At 55.1% G+C, this 16,320-nt stretch overlaps 1 protein-coding gene across 1 annotated transcript; it reads right to left on the reverse strand.

The window, feature by feature from the left end:
* Nucleotides 1–1,934: 1,934 nt before the first annotated feature.
* LOC306957679 (ranBP-type and C3HC4-type zinc finger-containing protein 1-like) lies at nucleotides 1,935–14,931 on the reverse strand (the record flags this gene model as incomplete). Its single annotated transcript, XM_079551152.1, has 6 exons — nucleotides 1,935–2,114; nucleotides 4,839–4,950; nucleotides 5,037–5,197; nucleotides 12,692–12,865; nucleotides 12,990–13,105; nucleotides 14,553–14,931. Coding segments are annotated over 6 exons (1,122 nt in total), but the record flags the coding sequence as incomplete, so codon positions are not given.
* Nucleotides 14,932–16,320: the final 1,389 nt, after the last annotated feature.

Below are 16,320 nucleotides of genomic sequence, written 5' to 3' on the forward strand. Positions count from 1 at the left end.
GGTCTCTATGGAGCTCTATAGGGTCACTATGGGGGCACTATGGGGGCACTATGGAGCTCTATAGGGTCACTATGGGGTCTCTATGGAGCTCTATAGGGTCACTATGGGGGCACTATGGAGCTCTATGGAGCTCTATAGGGTCACTATGGGGTCACTATGGGGCACTATGGAGCTCTATAGGGTCACTATGGGGGCGCTATGGAGCTCTATGGGGTCACTATGGGGTCTCTATGGAGCACTATGGGGTCACTATGGGGGCACTATGGAGCTCTATGGGGTCACTATGGGGTCTCTATGGAGCTCTATAGGGTCACTATGGAGGCACTATGGAGCTCTATGGGGTCACTATGGTGTCACTATGAGGCACTATAGGGTCACTATGGGGTCCCTATGGAGCTCTATAGGGTCACTATGGGGTCACTATGGAGCACTATGGAGCTCTATAGGGTTACTATGGGGTCTATGGATCTCTATAGGGTCACTATGGGGGCGCTATGGAGCTCTATGGGGTCACTATGGGGTCTCTATGGAGCACTATGGGGTCACTATGGGGGCACTATGGAGCACTATGGGGCCACTATGGGGTCTCTATGGAGCTCTATAGGGTCACTATGGGGTCACTATGGGGTCTCTATGGAGCTCTATAGGGTCACTATGGGGTCACTATGGGGTCTCTATGGAGCTCTATAGGGTCACTATGGGGGCGCTATGGAGCTCTATGGGGTCACTATGGTGCACTATGGAGCTCTATAGGGTTACTATGGGGTCTATGGATCTCTATAGGGTCACTATGGGGGCGCTATGGAGCTCTATGGGGTCACTATGGGGTCTCTATGGAGCACTATGGGGTCACTATGGGGGCACTATGGAGCACTATGGGGCCACTATGGGGTCTCTATGGAGCTCTATAGGGTCACTATGGGGTCACTATGGGGTCTCTATGGAGCTCTATAGGGTCACTATGGGGTCACTATGGGGTCTCTATGGAGCTCTATAGGGTCACTATGGGGGCACTATGGAGCTCTATGGGGCCACTGCAATGGCTGCCCAGGGAGGCGGTGGAGTCACCGTCCCTGGCGGCGTTCAGGAGGCGCCTGGATGAGGAGCTGTGAGCTGTGGGTTGGTGCTGGTGGTACTGAGAGCAATGGGGGGGGTTGGACTGGATGAGCTTGCAGCTGGTTTCCAACCTTGTGATTCTGTGATTCTGTGATTCTCTATGGGGTCACTATGGGGTCATTATGGGGGCACTATGGAGATCTATGGGGTCACTATGGAGCACTATGGAGCTCTATGGGGTCACTATGGGGGCACTATGGAGCTCTATGGGGTCACTATGGGGTCACTATGGGGCACTATGGAGCACTATGGGGTCACTATGGGGGCACTATGGAGCTCTATAGGGTCACTATGGGGTCACTATGGAGCTCTATGGGGTCACTATGGGGTCAGTATGGAGCACTATGGGGTCACTATGGGGCACTATGGAGCGCTATGGGGTCTCTATGGAGCTCTATAGGGTCACTATGGGGGCACTATGGAGCTCTATGGGGTCACTATGGGGTCATTATGGAGCTCTATAGGGTCACTATGGAGCTCTATGGGGTCACTATGGGGTCACTATGGAGCTCTATAGGGTCACTATGGAGCTCTATGGGGTCACTATGGGTCACTATGGAGCTCTATAGGGTCACTATGGGGTCACTATGGAGCTCTATAGGGTCACTATGGGGGCACTATGGAGCTCTATGGGGTCACTATGGGGGCACTATGGAGCACTATGGGTCACTATGGGGACATTTTGGGGGCACTATGGGGTCACTATGGGGGCACTATGGGGTCCCTTTGAAGCTCTATGGGGTCACTATGGAGTCTCTATGGAGCGCTATGGGTCACTATGGGGCACTATGGGTGCATTCTGTGAAGCCTTTAATTACCTTGCATAGGAGGCAGTTGAGGGCCTGGCAGATGGGGCAGCGGAACTCGTTGACTGAATCCTCGTAGATGCACCAGCCGCGGCAATCCGGCGTCTTGCAGTGGAAGCTGTTCTGTGTGCGGCGCTCGGCCAGCACCAAACCGCGCTCCAGGAAACGCCGGTACTCCTCTGGTGTCACCAACTGCGCAAATGTCCACACCGTGGGGGTCAGTGCTGGCTCAAACGGCGGCCAAGTGATGGCCAACTGTCAGCAAATCACCGGTCAACCAGTGGTGAACCATCGGTGAACTGTTGGTCTACCAGTGGTCAAGCATGGGCCAACCATTGACCAACCACTGGTCAACCAGTGCTCAGCAATTGGTCAACCATGGGCCAACCATTGACCAACCACTGGTCAACCAGTGCTCAGCAATTGGTCAACCATGGGCCAACCATTGGTCAACCATTGGTCAACCATTGGCCAACCACTGGTCAACTGTTGGCCAACCATAGGTGAACTGTTGGTCAACTATTGGCCAACCATTGGCCAACCAGTGCTCAACCATTGGTCAACCGCAGGTGACCTGTTGGTCAACCATAGATGAAGTGTTGGTCAACTATTGGCCAACCATTGACCAACCAGTGCTCAACCATTGGTCAACAGCAGGTGAACTGTTGGTCAACCACTGGTCAACCACTGGTCAACCATTGGTCAACTGTTGGTCAACCATAGATGAAGTGTTGGTCAACCATTGGCCAACCGTTGGTGAACCATCAGTGAACCATTGGTCAACCACTGGCTAACCACTGGTCAACCACAGGTGAACTGTTGGCCAACCAGTGCTCAACCATTGGTCAACTATGGATGAACCATTGGTCAACCATTGGTCAACCACTAGTCAACTATGGATGAACCATTGGTCAACCATCGGTGAAGCAGTCATCAACCATGGATGAACCATTGGTCAACCATTGGTGAAGCAGTCGTCAACTGTTGATGAACCATTGGTCAACCATTGATCAGCCATTGGTCAACTATGGATGAACCATTAGTCAACCATTGGTCAACCACTGGTGAAGCAGTCGTCAACCGTGGATGAACCCTTGGTCAACCATTGGCCAACCACTGATCAACCATTGGTCAACTATGGATGAACCATTGGTCAACCATTGGTGAAGCAGTTGTCAACCATGGATGAACCATTGGTCAACCATTGGTCAACCATTGGTCAACTGTTGGCCAAACACCGGTGAGGCAGTCGTCAACTGTTGATGAACCACTGATCAGCCATTGGTCAACTGTTGGCCAACTGCTGGTTACTCATTGGTGAACCAGTGGTCAAGCATTGAACCATTGGTCAACCAACTGTTGGCCAACTGTTGGTGATCCATTGGTGAACCATTGGCCAACTGTTGGTGAACCACTTGCCAACCACTGAAGACCATTGGTCAACCATTGGCCAACCATTGATGAACCACTGGTCAACTATGGATGAACCATTGGTCAACCATTGGTGAAGCAGTCATCAACCGTGGATGAACCCTTGGTCAACCATTGGCCAACCACTGATCAACCATTGGTCAACTATGGATGAACCATTGGTCAACCATTGGTGAAGCAGTCGTCAACTGTTGATGAACCATTGGTCAACCATTGATCAGCCATTGGTCAACTATGGATGAACCATTAGTCAACCATTGGTCAACCACTGGTGAAGCAGTCGTCAACCGTGGATGAACCCTTGGTCAACCATTGGCCAACCACTGATCAACCATTGGTCAACTGTTGGCCAAACACCGGTGAGGCAGTCGTCAACTGTTGATGAACCACTGATCAGCCATTGGTCAACTGTTGGCCAACTGCTGGTTACTCATTGGTGAACCAGTGGTCAAGCATTGAACCATTGGTCAACCAACTGTTGGCCAACTGTTGGTGATCCATTGGTGAACCATTGGCCAACTGTTGGTGAACCACTTGCCAACCACTGAAGACCATTGGTCAACCATTGGCCAACCATTGATGAACCACTGGTCAACTATGGATGAACCATTGGTCAACCATTGGTGAAGCAGTCATCAACCGTGGATGAACCCTTGGTCAACCATTGGCCAACCATTGATCAGCCATCAGTCAACTATGGATGAACCACTGGTCAACCATTGATCAATCATTAGCCAACCATGGATGAACCATTGGTCAACCATTGGTCAACTATGGGTGAACCACTGGTCAACCATTGATCAATCATTAGCCAACCATGGATGAACCATTGGTCAACCATTGGCCAATCATTGATGAACCACTGGTCAACTATGGATGAACCACTGGTCAACCATTGGTGAAGCAGTCGTCAACCGTGGATGAACCCTTGGTCAACCATTGGCCAACCATTGATCAGCCATCGGTCAACTATGGATGAACCATTGGTCAACCATTGGCCAACCATGGATGAACCATTGATCAACCATTGGCCAACCATGGATGAACCATTGGTCAACCATTGGCCAACCATGGATGAACCATTGGTCAACCACTGGCCAACCATGGATGAACCATTGGTCAACCACTGGCCAACCATGGATGAACCATTGATCAACCATTGGCCAACCATGGATGAACCATTGATCAACCATTGGCCAACCATGGATGAACCATTGATCAACCACTGGCCAACCATGGATGAACCATTGATCAACCATTGGCCAACCATGGATGAACCATTGATCAACCATTGGCCAACCATGGATGAACCATTGATCAACCATTGGCCAACCATGGATGAACCATTGATCAACCACTGGCCAACCATGGATGAACCATTGGTCAACCATGGGTCAACCTTTGGTCAACCGTTGGTGAACCATTGGTGAACTGTTGGCCAAGCAGCCCCTCCCTATGCCCAGGGGCGGCGCGGCGGGCACTGACCGCGCGGATCTCGCGCTCCTGGAGGTGGCTGCTGCAGGCGTAGGAATCGTCGCGGTACGGACACGACACCGCCGGCTCCTCGCTGTAGTTGATGACCTGGCGCAGGCAGTCCCTGCGGGAGAGGCTCCGTCACCGCGGGGGGAGGGAGGGAGGGAGGCTCGGGGTCGGGCTCCCCCTCCCAGCTCCGATGTGCCGTACCGGCAGAAGTTGTGCAGACATTCCCGCAGCAGCACCCCCTGCCCCGGGGGGACGTGTTGGTAGCAGATTCGGCACTCCATCCCCTCCCGGTTGGGCACCAACACCTCCTGCTCCAACTGTAGGAGCTGCTGGAAATTCCGCAGCCGTTCCGCCTCCAGGGTCTGATGGGGGGAGAAATGGTGGTGGGGGGGGGGTGGGGGGACACACAAAGAGTGGGGGGAGGAATATTGGGGGAGAGCGGCCCCGGAGCTGCACCAAGATCTTACAGATCACAGAACCGTGGGGTGGTTGAGTTGGAAGGGTCCTGAAACAAGGGTCCATCGAACCCCGCAATGATTGGGTTGGGAGGGTCATGGAAGATCATAGAGCCATGGGATGGTTGGGTTGGGTTGGAAGGGTCCTTAAAGATCACACAGCATTGGGACAGATGGGTTGGAAGGGTCATGGAAGATCATAGAGCCATGGGATGGTTGGGTTGGGTTGGAAGGGTCCTTAAAGATCACACAGCATTGGGACAGATGGGTTGGAAGGGTCATGGAAGATCATAGAGCCATGGGATGGCTGGGTTGGGTTGGGTTGGGTTGGGAGGGTCCTTAAAGATCACAGAGCTCTGGGATTGTTGGGTTGGGTTGGGTTGGGTTGGGTTGGGTTGGGTTGGGAGGGTCCTTAAAGATCACACAGCATTGGGACAGATGGGTTGGAAGGGTCATGGAAGATCATAGATCCATGAGATGGTTGGGTTGGGTTGAAAGAGTCCTTAAAAATGATAGAGCCATGAGATGGTTGGGTTGGGTTGGGTTGGGTTGGGAGGGAAGGGTCCTTAAAGATCACAAAGCTGTGGGGTGGTTGGGTTGGAGGGGTCCTTGAAGATCACACAGCATTGGGACTGATGGGTTGGGTTGGGTTGGGTTGGGTTGGAAGAGACCTTAAAAATGATAGAGCCATGAGATGGTTGGGTTGGAAGGGTCCTTAAAGATCACAGAGCTCTGGGATGGTTGGGTTGGGTTGGAAGTCCTTATAAATCATAGAACCATGGGATGGTTGGGTTGGATTGGGTTGGGAGGGTCCTTAAAGCTCACACAGCATTGGGACAGATCGGTTGGAAGGGTCCTTAAAGATCATAGAGCCATGGGATGGTTGGGTTGGGTTGGAAGGGTCCTTAAAGATCATACAGCATTGGGACAGATGGGTTGGAAGGGTCATGGAAGATCATAGAGCCATGGGATGGTTGGGTTGGGGTAGAAGGGTCCTTAAAGATCACAGAACCACAGAATGGCTTGGGTTGGGCAGGACCTTAAAGACCATTAGAGTCATAGAATGGGTTGGGTTGGAAAGGTCCTTACAGGTCAGAGAACCACAGCACAGCTGTGTTGGAAGGGATCCCCAACCCCAGCCCTGCCCAGGTCCCACCCCCAGCCTGGGGCACCTCCAGGGTTGGGGCACCCACAGCTCAGGGCAGCAGCGCTGGGGCTGCACCGCCTCTGGGTGAAGGATTTCCCCACGTCTGACCCCACATCTCCTCTGTTGGGGGAGATTTCCCCACAGCCTCCCCCTCCCTTGGCTTTATTTTGGTTTCACTTCATGAAAACCCACCCCAAAGAGCAGCTCCACCCCCCCCCAAATCGTTCCCCAATCCAACAGTGACCCAAAGGTGGCGCACAGAGAAGCTGCACGGCTGCATTCGTGGGAGAAGGCTTTAATTGGAGGAGGGGTCCGGCTGCCACCCCGAGCCCCCCGGCCTCCCTGCACCAAAACGGCTGAGCGTGAAGAGTCGTCGTCGGCCACCCGACCCGGGGAGCGATGGGGTGAACACAACGTGAAGGGCAATGGGGAAAACACAACGGGAAGAGCAATGGGAGAACACAACATGAAGAGGAGTGGGAGAACCACATGTGGGGCCATGGGAGAACCCTATGTGGGGCAATGGGAGAACCCAATGTGAAGAGGAATGGGAGAACCCCATGTGGGGCAATGGGAAACCCAACAGGGGGCAATGGGGAAACCCAATGTGAAGAGCAACGGGTGAACCTTATGTGGGGCAATGGGAAACCCAACGTGAAGAGCAATGGGAGAACCACATGGGGGGCAAGGGGAAACCCAATGTGAAGAGGAATGGGAAAACCCTATGTGGGGCAATGGGAAACCCAACATGAAGAGGAATGGGAGAACCCCATGTGGGGCAATGGGAAACCCAACGTGAAGAGCAATGGGAGAACCCCATGTGGGGCAATGGAAGAACCCCACAGGGAGCAATGGGAAAACCCAACAGGAGGCAATGGGAGAACCCCACATGAAGAGAAATGGGAGAACCCCACAGGGAGCAGTGGGAGAACCCAATGCCCAACGTGAAGAGCAATGGGCAATCCTATATGGGGCAATGGGAGAACCCAAAAGGGATCAATGGGAGAACCCAACACGGGGCAATGGGAAAACCCCACAGGGAGCAATGGGAAAACCAACATGGGGCAATGGGAGAACCCAACACAGGGCACTGGGAGAACCCAACACAGGGTAATGGGGCAACCTCACATGGAGCAATGGGGCAATCCTATTATATGGGGCATTGGGGAACCCAACAGGGGGCAATGGGAGAACGCAACACAAATTGCAATCTGTGCCATCAAAGATGAAGAGCGACGAGACAACGCAATGTGAAGAGCCCAGCGTGGGTCAGTGGGGAACCCAACACCAAGAGCAGCACCAAAACCCAACGCACACAAAGGGGAATGGGAAAACCCAACACCAGGAGCCATGGGGCGACCTGACACAAAGGGGAATGGGAAACAAGGAGCCATGGGGCAACCTGACACAAAGGGGAATGGGAAACAAGGAGCCATGGGACAACCTGACACAAAGGAATGGGAAACAAGGAGCCATGGGGCAACCTGACACAAAGGGGAATGGGAAACAAGGAGCCATGGGACAACCTGACACAAAGGAATGGGAAACAAGGAGCCATGGGACAACCTGACACAAAGGAATGGGAAACAAGGAGCCATGGGGCAACCTGACACAGAAAGGAATGGGAAACAAGGAGCCATGGGGCAACCTGACACAAAGGAATGGGAAACAAGGAGCCATGGGACAACCTGACACAAAGGAATGGGAAACAAGGAGCCATGGGACAACCTGACACAAAGGAATGGGAAACAAGGAGCCATGGGACAACCTGACACAAAGGAATGGGAAACAAGGAGCCATGGGACAACCTGACACAAAGGGGAATGGGAAACAAGGAGCCATGGGACAACCTGACACAGAAAGGAATGGGAAACAAGGAGCCATGGGACAACCTGACACAAAGGAATGGGAAACAAGGAGCCATGGGGCAACCTGACACAAAGGAATGGGAAACAAGGAGCCATGGGACAACCTGACACAAAGGAATGGGAAACAAGGAGCCATGGGACAACCTGACACAGAAAGGAATGGGAAACAAGGAGCCATGGGACAACCTGACACAAAGGAATGGGAAACAAGGAGCCATGGGGCAACCTGACACAAAGGGGAATGGGAAACAAGGAGCCATGGGACAACCTGACACAAAGGAATGGGAAACAAGGAGCCATGGGGCAACCTGACACAAAGGGGAATGGGAAACAAGGAGCCATGGGACAACCTGACACAGAAAGGAATGGGAAACAAGGAGCCATGGGACAACCTGACACAAAGGAATGGGAAACAAGGAGCCATGGGACAACCTGACACAAAGGAATGGGAAACAAGGAGCCATGGGGCAACCTGACACAAAGGAATGGGAAACAAGGAGCCATGGGGCAACCTGACACAAAGGAATGGGAAACAAGGAGCCATGGGGCAACCTGACACAAAGGAATGGGAAACAAGGAGCCATGGGGCAACCTGACACAAAGGAATGGGAAACAAGGAGCCATGGGGCAACCTGACACAAAAAGGAATGGGAAAACCCAACACCAGGAGCCATGGGACGACCCGACATGTGGCAACGCAGCGCTCAGAGTCCACCCCACTGCAGCTGCCCCACGCAGCCCCTCGCTGCAGCCCCACGGAGCAGGGATGGATCCTCCTCCCCACCCCCCTCACGGCACAGGGACGCGGAGCCGCTGCCCCCCATCACCACTGCGTCCTCCCCAAAGCTGTTGCAAAGGGAACGGTGGCACGAGCAGCTCGGGGACCAGCCACGCTCACCTCAAACCCTCAGTGCCCGCGAGGGGGCTCAGCGCCCACCCCCAGGGGGCTCCTGAGCGTGGGGCTGCCAAGAGGGGAGGAAATTGGGAAGGAAACGGCGGCAGTCCTGCCCTCCGACGGCGCCCCGACGCTCCGTGCGCAAGCGGCTCAGTCTGTACCCGCAGTCCTGCCCGCACCGCGGCCGATGCGGGGCTGAGAGCCTCATGTTGCTCCCCCCAACCTCCCGGGGAGCCCAGCCCCCCTTGTAGGGCTGCATCGGAGCCGAGGGGCAGCCGACGGAGCCGCTGAGCGCGTGGGGCCGGACGGCGGGCACGGAGCCCGGGCCGATGGGGACGGGATGGGACGGGGCGTCCGGATCGGTTAGCAGAACTCGTAGGACGCGTGGATGAAGTCATCCAGGGAACCCGAGCCCAAGACGCAGCGCGCAGCCGAGCCATCCTCAATCCTTCCCTTTTCCAAGCGGGATCCCGGCACGAGAGAGAAAAAAAAGAGAAAGAAGAGAAGGTTCCGTCAGTGGCTGAGCAGGGAGGGGGTCCGGCCCCACAGCGCGTCCCCATGTGGGGCGGGGGCTCCGTCGGAGCCCCACAGCTCTTCCAGAGCTCCCAGCACGGCCAGCCGTCCCTACCCACGAGAGGAGCGACGACGGAAGCCCGCGGCCGTGGAGTCAGCGCCCCGTCCGCCATCACGGTGACGCGGGTCGGGACCCAAAGGACGGCACCAGGGGGGGCGGCGAGCGTCCCCAGAGCCACGGCCACAGCGCATCGGTGAGCTCTGGGTGTGGGGGACAAAGGGGGTGGGGGCTGCCGGAGCCCCTCTGCCGCACCGGGTTGGGTGCCGGCTTCTTTGTGCTATGGGGCCAGGATGAGAGCTGGGGGTCGGAGTGGGGAGGGAAGGTTCCAGGGCAATTCCGAAGGGAGCTGGTGATGGGAAGGAGAGCGACTGCGCGGAACGGAGCGATGGGAGCCGCGGGAATGGTGGGAACCCAACAGGGGGGAGGCCGGGCTCGGATGTGGGGGAATCCTTCACCCAGAGGCGGTGCGGCCCCGGCGCTGTGGGTGCCCCACAGTAGGGCTGCGGTGGGGAGATCCCTTCCCACACAACCATTCTGGGGCTCTGTGATCTTGAAGGACCATTCCGTGATCCTATCATCTGCAAGGACCCTTCCAATCCAACCCTGCCTCGGCTCAACGATCTTGAAGGACCAGGACCAACCCAATCATTCTGTTCTCTATGATCTGTAAGGACCCTTCCAACCCAACCATCCCATTATTCTATGACCTATAAGGTCCATCCCATGGCTCTGTGATCTTTCAGGACCCTTCCACCGCAACCATTCCATGGCTCTGTGATCTACAAGGACCTTCCCATGTCTCCATGACCTATAAGAACACTTCCAACCCAACCATCCCATCAGCCTATGATCTATAAGGTCCATCCCACGGCTCTATGACCTTCAAGGACCCTTCCAACCCAACCACCCCATTATTCTATGACCTATAAGGTCCATCCCACGGCTCTATGACCTTCAAGGACCCTTCCAACCCAACCATCCCATTATTCTATGACCTATAAGGTCCATCCCATGGCTCTGTGATCTTTCAGGACCCTTCCACAGCAACCATTCCATGGCTCTGTGATCTACAAGGACCTTCCGATGTCTCCATGACCTATAAGAACACTTCCAACCCAACCATCCCATCAGCCTATGATCTATAAGGGCCATGCCACGGCTCTATGACCTTCAAGGACCCTTCCAACCCAACCATCCCATTATTCTATGACTTATAAGGTCCATCCCATGGCTCTGTGATCTTTCAGGACCCTTCCAACCCAACCATTCCATGGCTCCGTGATCTACAAGGTCCTTCCCATGTCTCCATGACCTATAAGAACACTTCCAACCCAACCATCCCATCAACCTATGATCTCTAAGGGCCATGCCACAGCTCTATGACCTTCAAGGACCCTTCCAACCCAACCATCCCATCTGTCTATGATAAACAAGGTAAACCCCATGGCTCTATGACCTTCAAGGACCCTTCCAACCCAACCACCCCATTATTCTACAACCTATAAGGTCCATCCCACGGCTCTATGACCTTCAAGGACCCTTCCAACCCAACCACCCCATTATTCCATGACTTATAAGGTCCATCCCATGGCTCTGTGATCTTTCAGGACCCTTCCAATGCAACCATTCCATGGCTCCGTGATCTACAAGGACCTTACCATGTCTCCATGACCTATAAGAACACTTCCAACCCAACCATCCCATGCCTCCATGACCTTTGAGGACCCTTCCAACACAACCATCCCGTGGCTCTGTGATCTTTCAGGACCCTTCCAACCCAACCATCTCATGGCTCTGTGATCTTTAAGGACCTTTCCAACCCAACCATCCCATGGCTCCATGACCTTCGAGGACCTTTCCAACCCAACCATCCCATGTCTCCATGATCTTCAAGGATCTTTCCAACCCAACCATCGCATGGCTCTATGATCTTTCAGGACCTTTCCAACCCAACCATCCCATGTCTCCATGACCTTTGAGGACCCTTCCAACCCAACCATCCCATGGCTCTGTGATCTTTAAGGACCTTTCCAACCCAACCATCCCGTGGCTCCATGACCTTCGAGGACCTTTCCAACCCAACCATCTCATGGCTCCATGACCTTCAAGGGCCTTTCATACCCAACTCATCCCAAAACTCCAAGACCTTCAAGGACCTTTCCAACCTAACCATCCCATGTCTCCATGACCTTCAAGGACCTTTCCAACCATTCCATCCCACGACTCCATGACCTTCAAGGACCTTTCCAACCCAATCATCCCAAGGCTCTACCACCTTCAAGGACCTTTGCAACCCAACCATCCCATGGCTCCATGATCTTCAAGGACCTTTCCAACCCAACCATCCCATGTCTCCATGACCTTTGAGGATCCTTCCAATGCAACCATCCCGTGGCTCTGTGATCTTTAAGGACCTTTCCAACCCAACCATCCCACGGCTCTACCACCTTCAGGGACCTTTCCAACCCAACCATTCCATGTCTCCATGACCTTGGAGGACCTTTCCAACCCAACCATCCCATGTCTCCATGACCTTCAAGGACCTTTCCAACCCAACCATCCCACAGCTCCATGACCTTCAAGGACTTTCCAACCCAACCATCCCATGGCTCCATGACCTTCAAAAACCTTTCCAACCCAACCATGCCATTGCTCTACCACCTTCAAGGACCTTTCCAACCCAACCATCCCACAGCTCCATGACCTTTGAGGACTCTTCCAACGCAACCATCCCATGGCTCCATGACCTTCAAGGACCTTTCCAACCCAACCATCCCACGGCTCCATGACCTTTGAGGACCCTTCCAACCCAACCCACCACACATTTCCACGATTCCCAGCCCCATTTCCAGCACAGTGCAGGACCTGCTCCCCCCTGACCCCCCCACGCTGATTCCTCCCCGGCTCCAGCCGTTACCTGCTGGTACTGCAGCATCCCCTCCTGCTCCTGCTGCATCCTCCACAGCTCCATCTCGTCCGGTTCGTAGCCGCCGGGGATCACGTAGTCGGACGGTCGGTCGGTGCTGCACATCTCACAGCCCGGCCGCGTGGGTTTGTTGATGAAGGTGCATTTGGGACACGACCAACCGGCCTGCGGTGCACAGAGACGGATGGAGGAAGTTGTGCAGCGGGGCCGGGAGAAGCGACGCATCACCGGCGGCGCCGGGATGAACCCAGGGATGAGGGGGACGTGGGGGCACCGTGGAGGCACCTACCGGCACCGGGGAGGGCAGAGAAGTGGCGGCGGGCGCCGTCTGGTGGCTGAAAATGTCACCGATCTGCATGGTGTCCAAGTGGTGGCTGATGTCACCAACGTCCGCCTGCCGGTTGGCTGCGGGACAAACGACGGCGTCACGGCGCCGCGACGCAGCGCGGATGAGGAGGGCTGAGCTCAGAGCAGCGCCGTCCTCCCACGGCGCAAGGAATCGGCACGCGGAGAACGGCGTGCGACGGCACAACGCAGCCCTGCTGAACCGCCTGTGCTTCTGTGACCTTTCAGGACCCTTCCAAGCAATCATCCCATGGTTCTGTGACCTTTCAGGACCCTTCCATCCCAACAGTTCCAACGTTCTGTGACCTTTCAGGACCCTTCCAACCAATCATCCCATGGTTCTGTGACCTTTCAGGACCCTTCCATCCCAACAGTTCCAACGTTCTGTGACCTTTCAGGACCCTTCCATCCCAAAAGTCCCATGGTTCTCTGACCTTTCAGGACCCTTCCATCCCAACAGTTCCATCATTATGTGACCTTCCAGGACCTTTCCATCCCAACAGTTCCATCATTATGTGCCCTTCCAGGACCCTTCCATCCCAACAGTTCCATCATTATGTGACCTTCCAGGACCCTTCCATCCCAACAGTTCCATCATTATGTGACCTTCCAGGACCCTTCCATCCCAACAGTTCCATCATTATGTGACCTTCCAGGACCCTTCCATCCCAACAGTTCCATCATTATGTGACCTTCCAGGACCCTTCCATCCCAACAGTTCCATCGTTCTCTGACCTTTCAGGACCCTTCCATCCCAATAGTTCCATCATTCTGTGACCTTTCCAGACCCTTCCAATCCAACAGTCCCATTATTCAGTGACCTTTCAGGACCCTTATACCCCAGTCATCCCATGGTTCTGTGACCTTTCAAGACCCTTCCATCTCAACAGTTCCATGGTTCTCTGACTTTTCAGAACCCTTCCATCCCAACAGTTCCATGGTTCTCTGACCTTTCAGAACCCTTCCATCCCAACAGTTCCATGGTTCTCTGACCTTTCAGGACCCTTCCAACCCTACCATGCTTCCAATCCCTTCCAACCCCACCATCCCATGATTCTGTCACCACTCCAGTCCCTTCCATCCTAACCACTCAATTTTCTATGGTCTTTCGGGACCCTTCCATCCCAACCATTCCATGGTTCTGTGACCTTTCAGGACCCTTCCATCCCAACAGTTCCATCATTATGTGACCTTTCAGGACCATTCCATCCCAACCATTCCATGGTTCTGTGACCTTTCAGGACCCTTCCATCCCAACCATTCCATGGTTCTCTGACCTTTCAGGACCCTTCCAACCCAACCATTCCATGGTTCTCTGACCTTTCAGGCCCCTTCCATCCCAACAGTTCCATGGTTCTGTGACCTTTCAGGACCCTTTCGCCCCAAGCATCCCATTTTTCTGTGACCTTTCAGGACCCTTCCAATCCCACCGTGCTTCCAAACCCTTCCAACCCCACCATCCCATGGTTCTGTCACCTCCCCAGCCCCTTCCACCCCAACCACTCACTTCTACGGCCTTTCAGGACCCTTCCACCCGAACCACCCCACACCTCCGCTCCGTTACGACCCACGCAGGACCCGTTCCACCCAACGACGCCGGCCGCCATCGCACCTTTCCTTCCCGCGGCGCCGGGCACCGTGCCGTATTTCCGCCTCTCCTGGGCTCCGTCCCCTACGGAAGCGATGGAGGCGAGGAGGAGCTCCGCCTGCTCCTCGTCGTAGCGCTGCCGCGTCAGCTCGGCGCCTTTGGCCGACAGCAGGTAAAGGAAGGCCGCGTCGCCGTCGCGCCGGATGCCGTAGGACCACACCGTGCGCTCATCCACGCACAGGCACTGCCCGATGATCCACCTCTGCACCAGGGGGTGGAAGCCGTAGTCCTGGAACACCTGAGGGGGGTGAAGCTCAGTTATAGGGAGGTGCGGTGCAGAGATTTTGGCTCAGAGCCGGCTGTGAGATGCAGGGACGGCCGGCGATGATCCCGGCTGAGGGCACTGAGCGCATCGTCGGTAAGGTGGCACACGGCGCCCATTTGGGAAGGAGCGGGCGATCGGACAGAGAGGAGAATGGTGGAACCACAGATTGGCCTGGGTTTGGAAGGGACCTCAAGGATCACAGAGCTCCAACTCTTCTGACACACGCAGGGACAACAACCTCACAGAATCAGAGCATCACAGCATGGCCCGCGTTGGAAGGGACCTCAAGGATCACAGAGCTCCGACCCTTCTGACACACGCAGGGACAACAACCTCACAGCATCACAGCATGGCCCGGGTTGGAAGGGACCTCAAGGATCAAGGGCCAGGTTGGATGGGGCCCCGGGCAGCTTGGTTTAGCATTTAACATGGAGGTTGGTGGCCCTGCATGTGGCAGGGGGTTGGAAATTCATGATCCTTGAGGTCCCTTCCAACCCTGGCCGTTCTGTGATTCTGTGATCACGAAGCTCCAACCCCCACCACAGCAGGGCCACCAACCTCGCAGAATCACAGCATGGCCCAGGTTGGAAGGGACCCCAAGGATCACAGAGCTCCAACCCTTCTGACACACGCAGGGCCACCAACCTCACAGAATCACAGCATGGCTTGGGTTGGAAGGGACCCCAAGGATCAAGGGCCAGGTTGGATGGGGCCCCGGGCAGCCTGGCTTAGCATTTAACGTGGAGGCTGGTGGCCCTGCATGTGGCAGGGGGTTGGAAATTCATGATCCTTGAGGTCCCCTCCAACCCTGGCCGTTCTGTGATTCTGTGATCACGAAGCTCCAACCCCCCACCACAGCAGGGCCACCAACCTCCCCGTTTCACAGCAGCCCAGGCTGCCCAGGGCCCCATCCAACCTGGCCTCGAACACCTCCAGGGATGGACAGGGCATCACAGCCTCTCTGGGCAGCTGTTCCAGCCCCTCACCGCTCTCATAGCACAGAACTTCCCCTGACGTCCAACCTACAGGCGCTACAGAGGGACCAGCATAGACTGGGTTGATGGCGGAGGTTCACTGTCAGAGTTTCAATAGGGCCAAGTGTCGGGTCCTGCATTTGGGTCACAACAACCTCAGGCAACCCTACAGGGTTGGGGAGAAGTGGCTGAAAGCTGCCTGATGGAAAAGGACCTCGGTGTGCTGAACGTGAGCCAGCAGTGTGCACAGGTGGCCAAGAAGGCCAGCGGCATCCTGGCTTGGATCAGGAACAGTGAGCGTTGGGATTTTGGATCTGGATGTCGTCCTGAGGGACGCGGATCATCGAGTACCACTGGTGATGGTTGGGCTGGGTGATCCTGAAGGTCT

Source organism: Tetrao urogallus, assembly GCF_951394365.1.
Source record: "Tetrao urogallus genome assembly, contig: scaffold_229, whole genome shotgun sequence".
Classification (NCBI taxonomy): Eukaryota; Metazoa; Chordata; class Aves; order Galliformes; family Phasianidae; genus Tetrao; species Tetrao urogallus.